The 20,224-nt window shown below is 42.7% G+C and overlaps 1 protein-coding gene across 13 annotated transcripts in view; it reads left to right on the plus strand.

The window, feature by feature from the left end:
* Positions 1–18,159, plus strand: part of LOC102563363 (E1A-binding protein p400) — a 62,692-nt gene extending 44,533 nt beyond the window's left edge. For 5 of the 13 annotated variants that reach the window (XM_019486634.2, XM_019486635.2, XM_019486642.2 and 2 more), the window contains 24 exons: positions 426–537; positions 1,114–1,257; positions 1,595–1,750; positions 2,024–2,107; positions 3,060–3,188; positions 3,304–3,348; positions 3,492–3,645; positions 4,688–4,929; positions 5,302–5,475; positions 5,711–5,758; positions 6,702–6,838; positions 7,353–7,409; positions 7,501–7,579; positions 8,083–8,298; positions 9,438–9,483; positions 9,586–9,695; positions 10,297–10,501; positions 11,625–11,788; positions 12,178–12,387; positions 12,680–12,875; positions 13,099–13,229; positions 13,693–13,860; positions 15,710–15,787; positions 17,114–18,159. In XM_019486634.2, coding sequence (XP_019342179.2) covers positions 426–537; positions 1,114–1,257; positions 1,595–1,750; positions 2,024–2,107; positions 3,060–3,188; positions 3,304–3,348; positions 3,492–3,645; positions 4,688–4,929; positions 5,302–5,475; positions 5,711–5,758; positions 6,702–6,838; positions 7,353–7,409; positions 7,501–7,579; positions 8,083–8,298; positions 9,438–9,483; positions 9,586–9,695; positions 10,297–10,501; positions 11,625–11,788; positions 12,178–12,387; positions 12,680–12,875; positions 13,099–13,229; positions 13,693–13,860; positions 15,710–15,787; positions 17,114–17,386 — 3,358 coding nt within the window. In that variant the 3' untranslated portion in view covers positions 17,387–18,159. The remainder of the gene's footprint in view (positions 1–425; positions 538–1,113; positions 1,258–1,594; positions 1,751–2,023; positions 2,108–3,059; positions 3,189–3,303; positions 3,349–3,491; positions 3,646–4,687; positions 4,930–5,301; positions 5,476–5,710; positions 5,759–6,701; positions 6,839–7,352; positions 7,410–7,500; positions 7,580–8,082; positions 8,299–9,437; positions 9,484–9,585; positions 9,696–10,296; positions 10,502–11,624; positions 11,789–12,177; positions 12,388–12,679; positions 12,876–13,098; positions 13,230–13,692; positions 13,861–15,709; positions 15,788–17,113) is intronic. The other 8 variants (XM_019486643.2, XM_019486644.2, XM_059713443.1 and 5 more) reach the window with 7 other exon arrangements.
* The last annotated feature ends 2,065 nt before the right edge of the window (positions 18,160–20,224 follow it).

The raw sequence follows: 20,224 nt of genomic DNA on the forward strand, positions 1-20,224 counted from the left end.
TAGACAAATGTACTTTTTAACTGCTTTAAAAGGTTACAGAGCACTGCAGTTGTGATCTGCATGCTACTGTAGTGATACAAGTTACCCAAACTGCTGTAACTTTACTATCAAATGAATTGGGGTTAAAGTTAGAATGGTTTTGGTAAGCATTTATAGTACTAGAAGCATGCAGATCTAAGGTGTTACAATGCAACTGCTATATTGCTACTTTGGTAGCAATGCATTTGTTGGGTCTAATTTGTTGTATTTGCTAATTCATAAAGTGCAGCTTTACCCTGGCTACAAAGTGTTAGCTAGGACCATTTAATAGATTAGCCTAGTGCAGCCAACACTGTAAGAGCTCAGCTTCAGTCTCTGTAATATCCTGTTTGGTTTTTGGAAGGCATTTTGAGAACACCTATAATAAATTTTCTGTTGCACTTTAGGCTTGTAAGCGGTAATTCGGTAGAAGAAAAGCTTCTGAAAAATGGAACAAAGGATTTGATCAGAGAAGTAGCTGCTCAGGGAAATGATTATTCAATGGCCTTTTTAACACAGGTACTTTTATATTAAGAATCCTTCATCTCCTCCCCCCCCGAAAGACTTGTAGTAATAAATACTGATTATTGGTAAATCATCAGGGTTTTATAGAAAGTTAATTTGAGTGGGATTTGGTAATCGAATTAAAATAATCAAGAGATGTGGAAAGCCCAGTTATTGCACAGATTTTAGGAGATTTTTGGACCGTATCATGTCCTGGTATTGGACTGTATAGGCAGGGGCTGGGCTTGGTTTCTCACTGGTCTCTTGTTCCTACTGTAGCCTTTTGTGGATGTGGAAAGAACAAAAGCAACAACATGTAGCTTTAAAAATGGGGATATAAAGTTAGAGGGTAGAGGGGGTGTAATTGAGGCCCCTTCAGGAGATGCAGAATACACTTGCCCCACACTTCTTCTAAAAAAATTTACTCAGGAAAAGGGGAACCAGAAATATTGCCAGAAAAGTGAGAGGTTTTTTTTCTCCTTCAGCCATTGTACTGCTTCAGAGATCCACTTGATCTCAAGTTACGTCTAAGTAGTACCAAAAACTGAATGATCCTGAAGAACTTGTTTTTCTCTCCCCCCTCTCACCTAGCAAACTATTCAGGAATTGTTTGAGGTTCATTCTCCTATGGAGGATTCTGGGTTTCGAGTCAAAGCAGAGGAGTTTGTGGTACTTTCTCAGGAACCTTCTCCAGCAGAAACAATTTCACCCAAGGTTGCAAGACCATTTATAGAGGTAATTAAATAACACATTTGTATTTGTAGGCATGAGAGCAAAGCGGGTAGGGTGTGGGGGTGGAAACAAAGCAATTGAGTTAAATGTGCTGGCCTTACCCTTTTAACTTTTTTCCATCTTTTATCTTTCCATTTCAATTTTTATCAAACTTTCTTTTATTTTAGCAAGGTTTATAAAATTCAGTTGCATAATCTCTTTCTTCATGGAGCTGGTAGGTCTGTTTTCTAAATACATATTGTATTGTAAAAGTTGCATTGACGCTGTTCAGCTTTGCGTTAAGTTACTTGAGCACATATTTTTAAAGATACATTTTAAAATACACCTGTTTTTTCTCAAGGCCCTCAACAGCATTGAACAAGAGGAAGAAGAGCCAGGTGAACATGTGCCAGCAGCAAGACGTAAATCAAGCAGAGAACCTTTAATTTCAGAGCTCTGCGAGCCAAAATACGAGGAGCCTTCGCAATTACAGGAGTTAGTTGCTGTTGTGGACCAGGTATTGGGATTTTCCTTGTTTTATTAACAATTGGGAACATTTTTGTTTACACCAGTCAACTTATTTCAGTCTGTTCAAAGCAGCTCTGCTTTCAAAGAGTCTGTTACCACTTGCATTGAAATCAGTGTCAGAACCCCTGCTGACTTCAGTGGGACATGACTAAGCTGTAAACAAAGGAGATTTATTGTAATGAGAGCTTGGGTAAACTCTGCTTGAATCATAACTTTGTGTTATCCTCAGTGCTAACGATATTTTCTTAATGTATTCCCTCAGCTTACTCCTATTGAGAAGTATGCTTTGAATTATTTAGAGCTCTTCCATGTTTCCATTGATGAGAGTGAACCAAGATTAAATGAGGTAAAATGTAATGAGCGTCTCTAGTTTCTTTTTTACATTACTACAATACGTGCCAGCAGGGGTATGTCTTCAGTATGCAGTGAAAACTCCTCCAAAGCGTGTGATTTTATTCCAGGCACTATAATAATCCTCTGTTGCTATAGTATCTGAGTGCCTTAAAAAATATTAAGGAATGTAGCCTGATGAATCCCCTTTGAGATAGGGCAAGTGTTATTCTTTTTGTGTGTTATAAATGGGGAAACAGGCGTGCATATTAACAGCCTAGTCCAGCAAACCTTCTTCATGTATTTCATTTGTAGCTGATAGGGTTATTTTTGTGCTTCAAGGGTGCTGCTCATTTGAATAAAGATCTCTTCCAAGCTTGCAATTTTTAACAAGGCTGACATTGGCATTCAGTCCTCTGGTGGTTTTCATAGCACAGCAGTGTTTTGGGGGTAGTAGGTCAGTGCAGAAGAGACATGCCGTTAAAGTTCCCATTAGAACAGCTTTTCCTACAAGCTTGGTCCTTCCCCAGTGTCTCCTTTTTGGAGCTTCACCTGTTTCCATTGCCAGTTTTCATACAAATCTACTGTGGAACAGACTGATTTTGCTTCAGCTTCTTGTCAAAGAATCACTTCATCTTGAACATCCTGTGGGACCCCATGGTGCAGAGATACAGCTAGTTAGGATTGAGGCCTAATTATGTAGCTGAAGGTTTAACCATTAGTCTCTGGAAGATAGAATCTCAGATCTGAGTTTCTTTAACCCAAAAGACCTTTTTAAATGACACATGCTAACTATCTGTTTAAAATTGGGGTTATATTGTTTAGAAGGCATTCAGCTTGGAAATGTCATGTTATTGAGAATTTGCTCATTCCAGAAATTGCAAGTTGGTGTTCTTTTCTCTCTCAAGAGTTTAGTTCAACAGCTGTTACTCTGTCAAGTTAAGAAATAAATCTGTATTCTCACCTAGGTGGAACTGAGAGCTACAAAGAAAACATGGGAGATTCAGCACGTGAAGCAAGTTAAGGAAAAAGAGGAAAAAATACTTTGGGAAGATGAAGAGTTGCTCACCTACACTCGGGAGGATGCATACAACAAGGTAATACCTGGCAATTGGTGTATTCCTTAGTAGTTACTTTGAAAATGTATATTCCTTCTTGGTGTAGCCAATTCACTGGGCTCACTTGAATTGTGTTGCCTCTTTTTCTCTGTAGGAATATGTCTATGAAGGTGCAGATGGACAAACAGAAGTCATGCCTGTAAGTCATTTATGCTCTTCATCTTTTCAAACTTCTTCTTTCTTTCAGGCATCTTTTTAAGTTTTTAATTTGTTAAGTTCACTTACTAGTCTTCACAGTTAATTAGCAAGCCATGCTGATTTGTAAATTGTACTCTTGTGCAGCTTTGGACTCCCCCGACCCCGCCACAGGATGACAATGACATTTACATTGATTCTGTTATGTGCCTGATGTATGATACCACCCCCATTCCAGAGTCTAAGTTGCCTCCTGTGTATGTCAGGAAAGAACGGAAGCGACACAAAACAGATCCCTCTGGTATGTGTTTCGTTCAAAAAGGTTCTGCAGTACAGGCAGTCCTCAACTTACAACATTTCGAGTTACAACATTTTGCACTTACAACATGTATAAATTGACACCCTGTTTCAACTTTATGACGTCAACTTTACAACACTTGATCCAATGCGACGCCATGCTGGCGAACAAGTTCGCTGCGTCTCTCATCTCCCTGGAAAACATCTGTCCAAACTTCCTTGGACACTTTCTTTAAGAAAGCAGCCAAGACTCCTGAGAAGACTGCAGCCAAGAACCCTTCAAAAAGTCCAACCAAGAGCCTTTCAAAAAGTCCAGCAAAGTCACCTCAAAGAAATCCTTCCAAGTCAATATGATTGTTATTTACAATATAAATACATGAATGTAGTTATAATACTCATCTATAAATTGATCGAGTACAAAATTCTGGAGTACTTTTGGTGAAAATAGGGTATCGGGCCTTGGTTCAGGAACCAATACCCCATTTATAACATTGTTTTTAATGAGAAAATTGGTTCTGAGTTACAATGTTTCAACTTAAGATGCGATTTTTAGGAGCCAGTTGTGTCATAAGTCTGAGGACTGCCTGTATTATCAGTTGGAGTCCTCTGTCACGTTGCTTCATGTTTTCTGCTCCCAGAAAAAACAAGAAGATCATTTAGTCATACAGTTGTACGTAGGCTTTAAAAAGTTCAGATCCCCCCTCAAACTAAGATAATCACCAGAAGGCCCCTGGATTGTAACAATGTCTTCAGATACTTAGACATTGTGCTATACTGTTCACTTAAAAATTTGTTTTTACTTTTCCCCCTTTTGACTTTGATACGTATTAATTATATTAGCTATCTGGGATCCGAACCATCGGAAAAGCCAGTAGCCAGGTTCGATTTCATTACTGACTATGCATTTTTTTTAGAGGCTGCCATGGTTTTATATGCAGTACAGAGCTCAGTTAGTCCTTGCAGCCTAATAGCTTGTTGTGTCCCTTTACTTTGTTACGTGTTTCTTGCCCTCTGAAACTGTTCTGAAGATGGCATCGCTGTTCTAGCTGCAGGTCGGAAGAAAAAGCAGCGCCACGGAGAGACAGTTATACCTCCTCGATCGCTGTTTGACCGGGCGACACCAGCAATGTTAAAAATGCGGCGAGAGGGCAAAGAGCAGAAGAAGAACATCCTACTGAAGCAGCAAACGCAGTTTGCAAAGCCATTGCCAACTCTTGTCAAACCAGCTGCTGAGGCTGGGCAGGACAATCCTGAGTGGCTGATCAGTGAAGACTGGGCCCTGCTGCAGGTAAGATGAACCTGTGCTTTCCACTCTCATCATTTTGCTTCCCCCAGGCCTCTTTACAGTATGCCGTATATATTTCCCACAGTGAACCAGATTGGTGCATTGTCCAGTGCAGCCAGCACCCTGTTTGCTTATGTGGGAGGGGCAGCTACTTTCTCCTCCCAGCCCCTGCCACCCCATGTGCTGACCAATATTAGGAGTAGCTTGTGCCAGAAACCAGAACACCTGACAGCTATTATTTCTCTGTTCAAGAGCATGGATCAGCTCGCACTTGAGCCCATGTTGTTTTTATGATTAGAGTAGTAACATGATGATATGTTGAGATGAGAAGGTGATTTTATTGTCACCCATATTTTCTATCTTTGCCTTTTGTAGGCAGTGAAGCAGCTACTGGAGCTTCCTTTAAACCTTGCTGTTGTGTCACCAGCGCACACGCCTAACTGGGACCTCGTTAGTGATGTTGTTAACTCCTGCAGCCGAGTGTACCGCTCCCCAAAGCAATGCCGCAACAGATACGAAAATGTCATTATTCCCAGAGAGGAAGGAAAGGTGAGTTTGAATGGGACACTGCAACTTTTGAACTTCAGTTTGTCGTGTTTTCTTTCTCATCTCCGTAAGCGTATACTTTTATTAAATACTGCGGCAGTGTAAATAAATAACTTTTAAAAAGTTATAAGTTATCCTCATTGGCTTTTCCACTTACTTTATGATTTCTTTGAAAAGAAAGAGCACCTGAACAAAATCTTCCGCAAAAGATCATCTAACTTTCCTTCTTATTTTACAGCTAATGTACGAAGCTAATCCTAAAAAGAAGACAAAAAGCATTTATAAGGTGTGCATTGGTATTGTTTCACAATCAAATCTAGACACTATGATATTTAGCATCAGTGGAGGTGGGCAGACGATACGTATGAGATCTTAAATACTGAAATAACAATTAAAACCCTGAATCTGTTTTTGCTTGTCAGTGCAGTGGATTGACACTAGACTTCAGCATTTGGAATTGGTAGCTGAATAGTAAACTGCCATGAAGTTTGGTTGTTTTGGCTTGCTCCCTCGTGGATAGTTGTCCACCTAACGCGAACACCACATTATTCGTCTTGGTTTTTACAATGATGCTTAACACTTTTAATAACACATTTCACACAGCATGCACAAGATTTACAAGCATTAATGATTTATCTTTGAACACTGCTCTGCAGTATAGTACTACCCCGTTTTACAGAGGCAGAAACTAAGCCATATAGTCAAAGGACTTTGTCCAAACATACAGCAAGTCAGTGGCAGAATGAGATGCAGAATGGAAATTCCTGACTTCAAGTCCCATCCCTTAATGAGTGGTCAGCTTCATCCCTGCTTGGGAGTTGCTGCTCCGGAGAAGCAAAGTATTGCACAGTGTGTTAGTATAGCTGTAGAGGGGTGCAGTTGTGACTCTGGTATTTGTGCGCACTAGAAGAACGATAAAAAGATTGGTAAAGGGCTCTCACTTTATTATCTCAAAATCCAAACTAAAACAAAAATTATCTTTTAAATTAGAAGAATCCAGCGATGATTCCAGTGTGACCTTGAGGGCTGCTCTTTATTTTGCCTTTTCTTTTTGTATTTCCCATAGAGTTGTATGCCAGTAAATTATCAGTGACACTAGGCAGAAACCAGTCTGTGCGAGATTATGTTGGACTGCCATCTTAAATAATCGACAAGCACTAGGTGTTTGCACAGACACAAATATCAGTCGGATATTTTCAAATATAAAGGTGCTTTATTTTCATTTTTAGACTAAAAATAGTCGGCCGCTTCGTACCAATCAGATCTACGCCCAAGATGAAGGTGCAACCCACACACAGCTGTATACTAATCATTTTGAGATGATGAAAATGATTGCAGGAAAGAGAAGTCCACCAAGCAAACCTCTGTAAGTTTAGATGCATCTCTTCCGTATTTCATGATGCACGCAAAGCCATCTAGGCTTAGCCGTACTTTTATCCTCTCTTCCTATCCCTTATTTGTGATGTAAACTATTGTGCATGCCTGCTTACCATTTTGGCTAGCTGTTAAGGCTCTCTCTTCTGGCACTATTCCATCTAACTCTGTTGTTAGGATGGTGGTCCATCATCACAGCCACATACTTTTCTTATTAACATTCATTTTTTGGACAGAGACGTACTCAGAAAGAAACATCTTCACCTTGCATTCCGTTTTTCAATTGCATGAGTTACAAAAACCCTGAAGCCACTGGAGTACAGTATACTTCCACCTGTAGTTACCTGCCAACTATTTTTATATAAAATATCCATCCATCCATCCATCCATCCATTCATCCAGCAAACATCACCAGAATTACAAAGCAACATCTTGCAAAAGTGCACACAGTAAATATTGTCGTTAAAGTTCTCTCCCTCCAATACCTTAATTCTGACTAATTTCAGACTTGGCATGAATCCTTTCCAGAAGAATCCAAAACATGCTTCAGTGCTTGCAGAAAGGTAAGAACTCATATTTATATGTCTTAAATGACTTAAGCTGGAATTTTTTTAATGCTTATTTTCTAAATTCTTTTATTGCTTTAATTTCTAGTGGAATCAACTATGATAAGCCACTTCCTCCGATTCAGGTTGCCTCCCTCCGAGCAGAGCGTATTGCAAAAGAGAAAAAGGTATGGTTTGTGTCTCAGTCTTTTCCTGTTTGCTCCCATGTTGCAGTAGTAGCAGGCTACCTGTCCTGGTATGATAAATAAAGTTGAAATGCAAAGGCTGGTAAGGAAACAGAATTGTGTTAAAATAAATTGTGGAGCATTGACATGAGCTAAGCCTTAGAAATTTGTCACTACAATGGCCAACATTTGCAGCATTCCAGCCTTAATGGGGTTTGAGCATCTGTTCTCAATGGGCCTGTCACGATGTCAGAGTATTCACAAGCACATAGGACTCATTTCTGGGACGCACAGTTAGCCAACTTCCTCATTTTACCCATATTTCTCCTTTGGCCCCAGTTATTTATCATCCAGAAAGAATTGCTTTCCCTACCAATAAGGGCATGCTTTGGATGTCGAGTCTGCCTGGGTATTGATGGTTATCTCTTGAGATGAGGTTGATTACCAGGGTTCTTGCATCCACTGCTTTGAAAAACACAGGAACCCTTTTGCTTGTGATTCTCCAGGCTTTGGCCGAACAACAGAGGGCACAGCAGCAGACAGGGCCACAGCCGCAACAGCAGCAGCAGCAGCAGCAGCAGGCCGGCCAGCAGCAAGCACAGCAGCCAGCTGTACAGCAAGCACAAGCCCAGCCTCAACCACAGGCTCAAGCACAGGTAGTTCAGCAGCCACAGGCAGTGGTGCAGACTGCAGTAACTACTGTGGCCAACACGGCAGTATTGGTAAGGAAGGAAAGGCTCGCTGCTTCTGAAGCAGGGACTTCGCTTCTTGGGGGTGCATAATCCATGCGTACACTCTCTGTCGTGAAGGGGAGAAATTCTGACTCGATAGTCACAGCCTCATCATTAATTTCCTGGATATGCTGGGTATCTTGGTTTTCCCTTCCTCCTTCACTAGGGAAATTTATACTAGACTTGACATAGTCAGCTTTGGTCCTCTGTAGGAGGAAAACAGCAAAGCTCTCAGCTGGTACAACATTATCTTCCCCAACAGTAACTGAAAAACATTTACACTGGTAATTTGGGGAGTAGAGTGACAAATAGGCGCTTCAGTCATTTTAAAAATCCCTTTTTCTGTGGAGGAATATGGAGATGTATTTCTTCTGTGAAACTCTTGTTTCTTAGCCTAAAGGCAGCCATTCAGAAGCTTCCCAAATGATTTAGAGGTTCTCCAGTCATAAGTTGGCATTCTTTGAGAGTTTCATAATGACATGCAACTCAAAACAGTTGTATTATTTAAGATGTGAGGAGTTCTGGTTACAGAGCTAATTAGCTAGTTGACACTTGTTAACCTGCAGAGACAGTAAGCCAGATATATCCCAATTGAATGAAATAGTTAAGAGTCATTGTGCCAAGAATTTCTATTAAGGAGATTTAAACCAGAAGATTTGGGTGAGCTGTTATAGCTCACTGTAAATCCCACAGTTGGATTGTACCAGCTTTTGGGTGGTCCCTTCTTGACTTCAGTGGGACTGTGAATGTGTTTTTAGGGTCTGTGCTGATGCTCACAAAAACAGGTTGGGGGCCTGTTTTTAAGGCTAAAGAGCTTTTATATCTTAGTATGCAGCTGGTTGTGATTTTAACTTTATTAGAGAAGAGCCGAAGTGCTGTAGCTTTTATAGAGAGTTTAATATATGCATGAATAGCCGTACATGTGCAATACAGAGAGTACGTACTTAAGTACTGTAAGTACTTAATAGCGCTTAAGTAGCTGTGCACTTTACCATAAGACTTTTTTTATACTTTTTGTCAGTGCCTTATTTCCACAGTAAGACAGGTCATTGCATTAAGCAATAAAGTGGTTTAAGAACTTTTAGTCTTTGTTTTCCCTGAATACATTATCTGAATTGTCTTCTAAACAGGCTGGTACAATCAAAACAGCAGTTCCTGGGACAAGTATACAGACTGGTAAGATGCCTTATAGTGGAGCCTTGGGGATAGGGGAGCAAATATAGAAATGTCTTCCCCACCCTCCCTCCAGCCTCATGTTTAATTTGAGTTTATTTTCAGCCACAGTGAGTGGGAACGTTATAGTGAATACAGTTGCTGGAGTCTCTGCCGCTACCTTCCAGCCGATCAATAAACGTCTGGCTTCACCAGTCATTCCTGGAACCCTGACTGTGAGTACTTTTTTGCACCTGTTGTATCAGTTGATTTCTGTCTTGCAGCATCTCGGTCATTGTCTAGTATATGATGTTTAGGCCAGGTTTCTGTATATCAGACTTTCCCCCCAGTGGTAACTTCAGTTTCTTCATATATGCCAATCTCAGTAAAATCCCTTCAAAACAAAGTTGTGGTATGCCTAATCAGAACATAATGCACAGCACCTGGCACTGTTATAAGTGGTGCTTGGACACACAGGCTCATTTAGAGCTGAATTAGGGCTTTTCAATCATCTTGGCTTTACCTCTGCCAGTTTGTGATTGTTCCTTATGCTGGTAATCAATTATTCTGTTTTTGAAATATACAGGAATATAGATGATGTAGCTAAAACCAAGGAGCGGGAAGAGAGGGACATTCAGACATCAACAGTGTAGTTAAGAGAGTGCTTGGTGAGGTGATGTGCCATTGATTAGATTTCCTGAAGTATCTGAGCAGAGAGAGAGAGGCTAAGAAGATATAAATGTATTTTCCCCTCTGTCTCTGGTTAAAATATAAAGGTTCCAGTGTTTTAAATCTAGTCTGAAAGCAGCGAAGAGTGATGACTTCCTTTTTCCTTAGACTTCTGGAGGTACAGCTACTGCACAAGTGGTACATACCCAACAGCGAACAGCAGCAGCACCTGCTGCTTCAACTGAACTGGTCACCATAGCAACTACGCCAGGTGTTCGAGCAGTAACATCTGTGACAGCATCAGCAGTGGTAACTACTAATCTCACTCCAGTACAGACCCAGACGCGGTCCCTCGTGACTCAGGTTACACCAGGTAATAATCAGTGGTTTAATTCTTCATAGGGTACATAAAGTATCCTAGCTAATGTGAACTTCACGGCCCCTGAGTACTAGGAATTTGTTAGGAGTCCAATTAAACATTTAACATGGTTGTCCTTAAGGGAACTATTATGTGTTCCCGCATTAAGCATTACTGAATATGCAGTACTGAACATGTCTCTGTGTATGTAATGCTCAGGGATCCTGGTTTTCTCTGATTTAAAAAATCCCCAATTTTTGGTTAAAAAAGTAACCCCAAATCCTCGTTTTTCATGATTTAAATGAGACATCACTTTAAGATGAAACACCACTAATATATATATATACACATATATCTATATATCTATAAGTGGTGTCTCATTTAAATCACAGAAGAATGAGGATTTGGAGTTACTTTTTTTAAACCAAAAATTGGGGATTTTTTTAAATTGGAGAAAACCAGAATCCCTGGTAATTATATATGATGATCAGTAGTTATGAATTATCAGCAAGAGCAGCAACACAATTTCAGGATGCATGCAGCTCCTTGGAGGAATTGCAGCTTAGTGATTAGAAGAGGGGATGTCTGAGGCATAGAAACAACTGATGTGAAGCTGAACAGAAATTTGTGAAGCTCTTAAAATAAAAGATATTAAATACGTGAAGTATATTATTAGTACAAAATTGCATTTATTTGCGATACATAAGTACATATTAGTTTCGGGTTTTAATTTATTCAGGAACCATATACTCTTTAAGGGGACTTAAAGGGCATAATCTTATTTGAGCTGTAGCAGCCAGCACTTTATTTCTGCATCAGTAAAGTAGTATGTAGAGCAACAAGTTGATGTACAGCTATGGGTAGGAACATGATTTTTCTAATAATTTTGTTTAGCAGAGAGCCACGCAGATTAGCTATTTGTCTTGTTCCGACAGTGATCATCAGTCGTCCCTGCTTTCACGGTCCATTTGGGCCTCCAAAGCATATCTCATTTCCTTTAACTCAACCCCAAATCCACTTTTGACCTGATTAGGCAGTAAAAGGTTGTGTTTAGCAAAGGTTCTTGAACTTTTTAAGTGAAGTTGATGAGTTTCATCAAATGGCTGACCTTTCTCTTTCCCTTTTGCTCTGTATACAGCTACCCCAACGGTTCAGCTTTCTGGCAAAACAATCACCCCTGCCCATTTCCAGCTTCTCAGGCAACAGCAGCAGCAAGCTGCTCAGGTGCAAGTCCCCCAGATTCAAGCCCAGGCCCAAACCCAGTCTCCAGCTCAAATAAAAACAGTGGGGAAGTTATCACAGGTGAGTGACATATTCTTAAGACAAGAGAGAAGCTGCTCTTTGCTGTTACTTGAAGCACTCATTAACCGTGTCTGCAGTAGCCTATGTTTTTAGAGTAGAAAGAACTGCAAGTCTTTCTTACATTCCTTCCTGCTGAGACTAAGCTTTTATGAAATACAGAGCAAGCGAGCGTATTCATGTTGGTTTAGTCTGTTTTTTTTAAGTAAATCAAAGTGCAGACATTGAATGTAGTCTGTTCTCTGGAGATCCATACCACCAGAGAGCCACATTCTTAGTTATATAGTCTAGTTCAGACCTAGTAGGGAAGTCTCCTGGCTTGCTATTGCAGCTCCACTCCTACTCTGAAAGCCATTAAAAATTTAAACATGATAGAAACACTTGTTTTTCAGGAGCAGCTGATCAAGTTACAGAAGCAGAAACTGCAGCTTCCTCAGCAACAAGCAGCACAGCAGCAGGCCCAGCCAGGGGCCCAACAACAAACCACACAAGTGCAAGTGCAGCAACAGCAGCAAACGCAACAACTCACTGCTGTGACGGCACCAAGGCCTGGAGCTGTCCTTACTGGCACCACCGTGGCAAACCTTCAAGTTGCTCGTCTTGTAAGTTGTCCTTGATTCTGCTAAAGATGCTTTTACGCTGGTTGATACTTGTTGATGGCAAAGCTTTTTTACATTGCTCTGACAGCATAAAAGGGACTTCAAGTGAGTATAAACGTTAATCCGTGTCCACTTGAAAGGCCCTTCTGCACTTTTAGAGCAGTGTAAAGGGCCTTAGTATGAATATGACAGGTCCTTTGTTTCTGACCATATAGGTATCACATTGCAATAACCTAGTGAAATAGCCCAATTGTTCTTTGTGTCAGTACAATAATCCTGATTCCTTACTGCTTAGACTCGTGTTCCTGCTTCCCAGCTTCAAGCACAAGGACAGATCCAGGCCCAAACACCTCAGGCGGCACAGGTTGCTTTAGCGAAGCCTCCAGTGGTGTCGGTTCCAGCTGCCGTCGTGTCATCCGCTGGTGTCACGACGCTCCCTGTTACCGTCGCTGGCATTAGTGTTGCTATTGGGCAACCGCAGAAAGCTGCAGGTACTACAGCCACTTTCTTTGGAACACCGTGTGAGCCCTTCTCGCTCATCAGATTGTAAAGGGACACAGCTTAAAATCAACTCTCAAGTCTCATTTTAAAAATGAGTTGAAAGTATTTTCAGGACCTGTGGGTTTCTGGAGTTCTGTGGTCCCGTTTAAGAATGGGGATGGGGGGGCGTTACAGGTCTACCTTGTACATTCTGATTGTGTTTGTAAATGGCAGGAGGGCAGACCGTGATGGCACAGCCCCTCCATGTCCAACAGCTCTTGAAACTCAAGCATCATCAGCCGGCCCAGCAGCAGAAAGCCATCCAGCCCCAGGTTGCACAAGGTCAAGCTACTGTGCAGCAAAAGGTATTTCCCCATGTTTGCTGTTGCCTTGTGCTTCTGTGACAGCATCTGTGGCTGTTGTTAGTCAGCTATTGGCTTTGCTAAATTGCGCTCAGACTTTCAGACTTAGCCAAAAATTGCTATGGGTGGGTCTCAATAGATTTCCTCAGAAGATTGGCCTACAACCGTATAGTACTGTTATTATAAACCTCTTCAGACACTTAGGAGTTCTCTGAGAAGGTTACACTGGTAGCCTTTTCAAGCTGAAGCTGATTTAAAAAACCCCCAAAACAAGTGCTGTTTCGAGCCTGTGTCAAAATTTTTCTCTCTTCTGAGCATAAAGGCTTTTTTTCCAGTGTTCATATGCTGGATAAACCCTGAAGTAATCACCAGTTACATTTAGATTCTTGAGACAAACTCCTCAGGAATCTTTTTATTCTTCAGAGTATGTTCTAGTCATCACTGATGTTCTATTTTTCTACTTCAGATAAATGCTCAGCAAGTGACTGTCCAAGCTCAACAGCAGACATCGCAGCAGCAGAAAGTAACCTATACTACACAGCCAGCCATTAAAACCCAGTTCCTAACAACTCCTATTTCCCAGGCCCAAAAAACCGGTGGAACCCAACAAGTGCAGGCACAGATACAGGTACAGGTAACACAACTTCTTCCCCTCAAGTTATATTCTGGGATCAGAAAGTAGTAAATATCACTTGTTGCAATGCAGTCAGATCAGACAAACAGCTAATCTGTGTGGCTCTCTGCTAAACAAAATGGTTTAGAAGAATCGTGTTCATATCTGTAGCTCTACATCCTCCAGCTGCACTGCTAGGTGTGCATGCACAAAAACTGACTTGAAGCGTAATGGACATTTGCAACGTTCTAGTCCAATGGTTCTCAACCTTTTCTTTTTTTACCAGGACCCATCTGTAAACATCGACGACCAGTCTTGACCCGGTAAACAGTCCCCAGCCCCACAGCATGTTGTGGGGAGAGGCTAGGGCATGGGGGGGCATATGCCCCCGCCAGATTTGTGCGCCCATAGCAGGCATGGGGCTGCAACCTGGTCGGACTGGCATGGGCAGGAGCTGCCTCCACAGCCCAGCGGGTGGGACCTGGCATGGGAGGGCAGAGCAGGGCGGTGAGACTTGTTGCTACTGCTACCAGGACCCATTTCTCCCCCCTTCCAGTGCCATCAGCAGCATGAGAAATAAGGTGGGGGCGGCTATGCTGCCCTCACCTCCTTTTGCTGCCAGCTGCTTGTACACTAGGCTGTGGCTCTACCCAGCCACCATAGCCTGGCCACCGCTGCTGCACTCAGGCCGCACCTCTACCCCAGAGGGGAGGTGGGTTGGGAGGCAACACAGACGGCCTGAGTGGAGCAGTGGTGGCAGTGCCCTGCTCTACCCTCCGGCACTGGGTCCTGCCTACTGGGCCCCAGAGGTGGCTCCTGTCCATGCTGGTCTAGCCAGGCTGCAGCCCTGTTCCCACTGTGGGTGCATAAATCAGGGGGGATACCCCCCCAATACATTACTTGTGCCCTGCCCAACCCCCCACATAGTCTGTACCCCCCCACACACCTTACACTTTTCTGTGGGGAACTATAGGAGCTGTTCTTGACGCTGCCTGGCTGCCATGTGCATGGCCCCCTGCCTGATCGCCCTCCTCCTGCTCCCCCCCCAGCCCCAAGCAGCCCCTTGCAGGCTGGAGCTCTGCCAACCTGCAAGAGGAAATCTGTCGTTTCCAACATTTTTTGTCCTTTAAAAGGAGAATCCATTTTTAACGTTTATCCACAATGCTTTCATATATTCTTGAGACCCACCAGCTGAGAAACAGTGTTCTAGTCTATCCTCATTTGGGTCCTGTGCCCCAGGAGCAGATGAGAGGCCAGGTTGTGACCTGAGGGCCAGGATTCCTCCCCTGCTCTCTCTTTCCTCTTGGAGATTAAATTTATCTCACCCCTTTCCATCAAGCAGCCTGCTGTCAACTATGTACCCCACAAATGGAAAGGAAGGAGTGCAGCCAGTGCTCTTGCTGCTGCCACATTAGTTGCAGGAGGGACAGCAGGCAACTGTCTTGCTGTCCTCTAGACATAGTCTATCTAATCCAAGGGGAAGAACAAGGAGATCAAATAATGGAAGCCTTACTTTCCTATCAAGCAACGAAGGCCCAGCTAATCCTGTTAATTGGTTGGAAGGTGTGTCCTATAGATGCAGGATAAATTTACAGTTTAGGTCCCAGAAAGATTTCCTTGAAGATGGCACAAAAGCTTTTGATGAAAGGAAAACACCACCCAGTCAGGTAGTGCCGTGTTGGAGCCAGTAGTTTGGGGGGTTGCAAAGGACAGTGTCTTTGAAATAATATTGCAGATTAAAAGAAACTAGAATAGATGGGTTGTACCAAACCCATCACCAGCCGTTTTACAGGGTGCTGAGAAATTTTTGCAGGGTATTGGTTTTTCCACCCCCCTTTAATAAGCAACTGTTTATTTCACAATATTTAAGGTTGCAAAGATTCCACAAGTGGTGCAGCAACAGGCTACTGTCGCCAATATTCAGCAGATGGTTTCGGTTTCCCAGCAGGTGAGGGCCCAGCCGGAGATACGCTCTCTGTCGCAGACTTTGTTTTTCATTTGGAGAAGTATATTTATTTTCTTTCCCATGTACAATATGCCTTATTTGTTAACTATTTTAGCATTTTTATCAGCTTCTATAGAAATTAAAACTGCAGCTACTAGGTCAACTGCTAGTTTCTTTCTGTGCTTGCTAACTTCAGTTGTTGTAGGTACTGGGATAATATCTTTCTATTGCACTTGATGGACTGCAGCCAGCTTCTCTTGTCTTCTCTTGAGCTGCAAAAAGTTGTGCCTCCTCTTCATACTCTGTAACCAAAGCTGGTGGATGACCCAGAAGAGAACTGAACAGTCGAGTGTCTGACTTCTTTTAATACAAAGGGGAAAGAGATTATTAAAACAAGTGGGATATTGTACTAACTTACAAGTTGGTTAGTTATTTCCTAGTACCCAAAATGCAAGAGAAGTTTCCCAGAAGACTGAACAATGCGCTAGCTGTCCTAAGCATTCAGTACAGCTTGGATGGGCATGGACAAAGAAGAGTGAGACAGAGAAAAGAGAACGTAAAACCTTAGTAACTGATAGTTTGCTTTGAATTATTTACATACAATAATGTCTTTCAGAACAGTAGTAATAAATAAGGCTTCGGGTACAGAAAAATGTAATGGCCAATATCGAAGGATACCAGTATAAGCTGTTTGAATGCCACTATTACACCTGCATGGTTCTGCAGTGATACGAGGGTAAAAAGCCACTGCAACTTGCCCCAGTTTCATTCAGGGTCCAAATTAGTGTCGCAGTTTGGGCAGTTGATTTCCACTTTGATCACTACTGGATTGTGTGACATAACAGTTACAGTATAACAGGAGATATACACTTGAGCAGCAGCTCCCCCCACCCCTTTTAAGGGCAGCTTTTTGTCTGTCCATACTCTTTGATTCTCTTTCAACAGCCATCGGCATTCTGGGTAGGGTTTTCATAAGAGATGGAGGTTGGCTTTGTTCTGCTTTCACTAGACTGGTGGTTGCTTTACCGTGAGTATCAGTAGGAGAGAGTTTTGACCAGCTTGAAAATACTGCCTTGAAAGTCTGTCTTACCTGTACCCTTAGCATGGCACTCCACAGTGGCCGGGCTTCCTCTTTGACTGACAGGGAGCTGCCCCACTCCCAGTGAGACTCATGCATTCTTCTGCAGCCTGGATTTGTTTCTTCCTTCCTCATGCTGCTGTCGAGGAAGGCCGTTACAGCTGAAGCTACCCTACAATAGAGATAATTAATGAATTTTGCTTTTAATTCTGAACCATCTTTCTATCTGTCCTCTCATCCTCTGTGCATAGGTTCAGGCACAGCCCCAAACCGTGACGCTGTCTCAGACCACTGCAGGCCAGCAACAGGTTCAGGTGATCCCTGCAACAACTGCAACAGCTCAAGTGGTGCAGCAGAAGCTGATACAGCAGCAAGTTGTGACAACTGCTTCTCCCCAAATCCAAGCCTCTGGCGTGCCGAACCCAGTCCAGGCCCCGCTAACCTCGGAAGCACCAAATCAGCAAGCAAAGGTGCAAATGAGGACACCTACAGTCAGATTAAAGGCACCCACCAAACCGAGCTGAACTAGTAATTCAATTGCAATAAGCAGGGAAAAGCAGTATTTCATGTTTGCCGAGCCCCCCAGTGAGGCAAGCAGCAGGTTCTCCGCAGATCCTCATTCCAACCAAGACAAATCGCCTCCATTGTTTTTAAATTGAAGGGTTTTGCTGGTGAACATTTCAACATGGAGAAACTCTCCAAGCATTTTAGTGGGTCAGAAAAACGTTTCACCTGAGGCACGTTCCACTCCAACAGAGACTCTCCTCGTCTGCAGACGTCATAACTTCTGCCCAGCTTCATGAAAACCAAACCGTGGATCCCTTCAGTGTCAGTCTAATTCATCTATGTTAGCGTATTGTATAATTGCCAATGAGCAAGTGCAATCCTTTGCTATAATGTGGATGAGTGTTTATTGTCCATTGCAAAGCCACACAGACAGTTTGTGTGTGGCGAGCATAGCAGAGTATTTCCACCTGTCTGACAGCTGCATGTAGCGCTCACTTGCGGTGACCATCCATCAGAACTCCTTTCTATTTGAAGTGCTCCCTGCAGAGTTTAGCCAATAAATGTGAAACCTTGTAAGTACGTGTAATTAAGAAGAACCATGTTTCATTCTCCATTTTTGTAAGTCTTTTAAAATGTTTGTTAGTAGTTTTGTGTACAGTTTCCTGAAGCAGCTGACCTGTGCCCTCGCTCTCATACTTCACTTTAAGATAATAGATATTCTAGGCATGAACTGAATAAATGCTGTGTTGATAGTAGATGTGTATTAAAGTGTAGCCCATTTTTATGGAAACATTGTTCTGTTGGTTTCTCCGTGCTGTTTCTCACGGGACTTTCAGGTAGGAAGATCTCAAAACAGATGAAGTTTTATATGCTCGTTTCCTTCTCTTGCGACACGTTTGAATGTTCGGTACTTTCTACTTGGCTTTCAGCTTTGAGGGGTGAGCGCAGGGGGGAACAGGAAATTTAAATCTACAACTAATCCTGCGATTGTGTAAAGAATAAGATCTAACTTTTGCACTATTCTTTTACTAAAGCTCGTGACGAATGTATCTTCAGGTGGGTATTTTAGATCCTGATCAAGCGTGGCCTCTTCCTCTACCTCCATTTGTCGTATTGCTTTGAATAACGCGCTGCATCGAACTGCGGGAGTTCCCTTTTCTTTTCCTTCTGTTGCATTGAGCTGCTGGCAAACGAAAGCCTGTCTGCAACCAGCACCGCACGAGGATACAGCAGGCTCTCACGGGTGGAACAGATTGATTTGACTTGGGCTGCAAAACTTTAGGAGAAAAAGACGCATGGAAATTGTTACAGGGGTGTAAATTGTAGCTGTGTTGGTCTAAGGACATAGGCAGACTTTAACCCGTAGCTTCCTGGCTAAAGGGTTGTGTCCCTCCATTCTGGGGCAGACACATGGCAAATTTAGGGTCAAAAGGAATCGGAACTCGTGGTGATATCTAGTTGGTCTAATAAAAGTTTTTTGCAGAAAGAAAATAAAATTAATTGCAAACTTTTGGGCAGGAATTTAGGGTCAGGAAGGAATTTTACCCATGGTCTGGGGGCATCTACACCTGCATTAATGCATCTGATGCTGGGGTATAGGATGTAGCTGTGTTGGTTGGACAGAGGCAGACTTCAACACCCCCCTGGCTAGAGGTGGGGTGCCCCTTCTCTGCTCAGGGCCAGACCCGTGCCAAATTTAGGATCAAGAAGGAATTTTACCCCACGGTCTTGGGGCATCTACACCTGCATTAATGCATCTAATGCTGGGATGTAGGTTGTAGCTGTGTTGGTCCAAGGGCACAGGCAGACATCAAGCCCCAGGTTCCTAGCTAGAGGGTGGTGCCCCTCTGCTCAGGGGCAGACCCATGCAAAATTTAGGGTCAGGGAGGAATTTTAGCCATGCCCTGGGGGCATGTACACCTGCATTAATGCATCTAATGCCGGGATGCAAGTTGTAGCCGTGTTGGTCTAAGGATGCAGGCAGACATGGTTCTTTGGGTGAATGGATATCTTTTATTAGCCCAATTTTGCTGGAAATCGTAACGTTCTGCTTCTGAAAATGGGTTTTCTTTTTGGTTGAATCCTCCTCTCCCTCCCCGTTTTGTGTCCCTTTTAAACATTACCATCCATCTCCTGTCCTTGCTACCCCGTGGGTACGCAGCCCTGCAGCTTCGGGATGCGTCATGACTTATCCCCATATTTTAAGCAAGACGCGTGTATTGAGAATAGGGCGGCCGTCGTAGGGGACATTCCAGTTTTCTGCTCCTCTGTCCATACGAACCCGTGCCTTTACAGCCTCTCTTTTTTTCTCTTCGGTTGTTGTCTATTGATACGAAACCCTGTACCTTTATCTCCTGTATTGATATGAAACCCAATGCCTTTTTATATCCTCTTTTTCTCTTGGGTCGTTCTCTATTGATACGAAACCTGACGCCTTTATATCCTCTATTTTTCTCTTCCCATGTCCTCTATTGATACGAAACCCCGTACCTTTATCTCCTCTATTGATACGAAACCCGGCGCCTTTATATCCTCTATTGATACAAAACCCCGTGCCTTTTTATATCCTCTTTTTCTCTTGGGTCGTTCTCTATTGATACGAAACCTGACGCCTTTATATCCTCTATTTTTCTCTTCCCATGTCCTCTATTGATACGAAACCCCGTACCTTTATCTCCTCTATTGATACGAAACCCGGTGCCTTTATATCCTCTATTGATACAAAACCCCATGCCTTTTTATATCCTCTTTTTCTCTTGGGTCGTTCTCTATTGATACGAAACCTGACGCCTTTATGGCTTCTATTTTTTTTTTCATCCCGTGTCCTCTATCGATACGAAACCCTGTACCTTTAT

The sequence above is a fragment of the Alligator mississippiensis genome, chromosome 10, assembly GCF_030867095.1.
Source record: "Alligator mississippiensis isolate rAllMis1 chromosome 10, rAllMis1, whole genome shotgun sequence".
NCBI classification, from domain to species: Eukaryota; Metazoa; Chordata; order Crocodylia; family Alligatoridae; genus Alligator; species Alligator mississippiensis.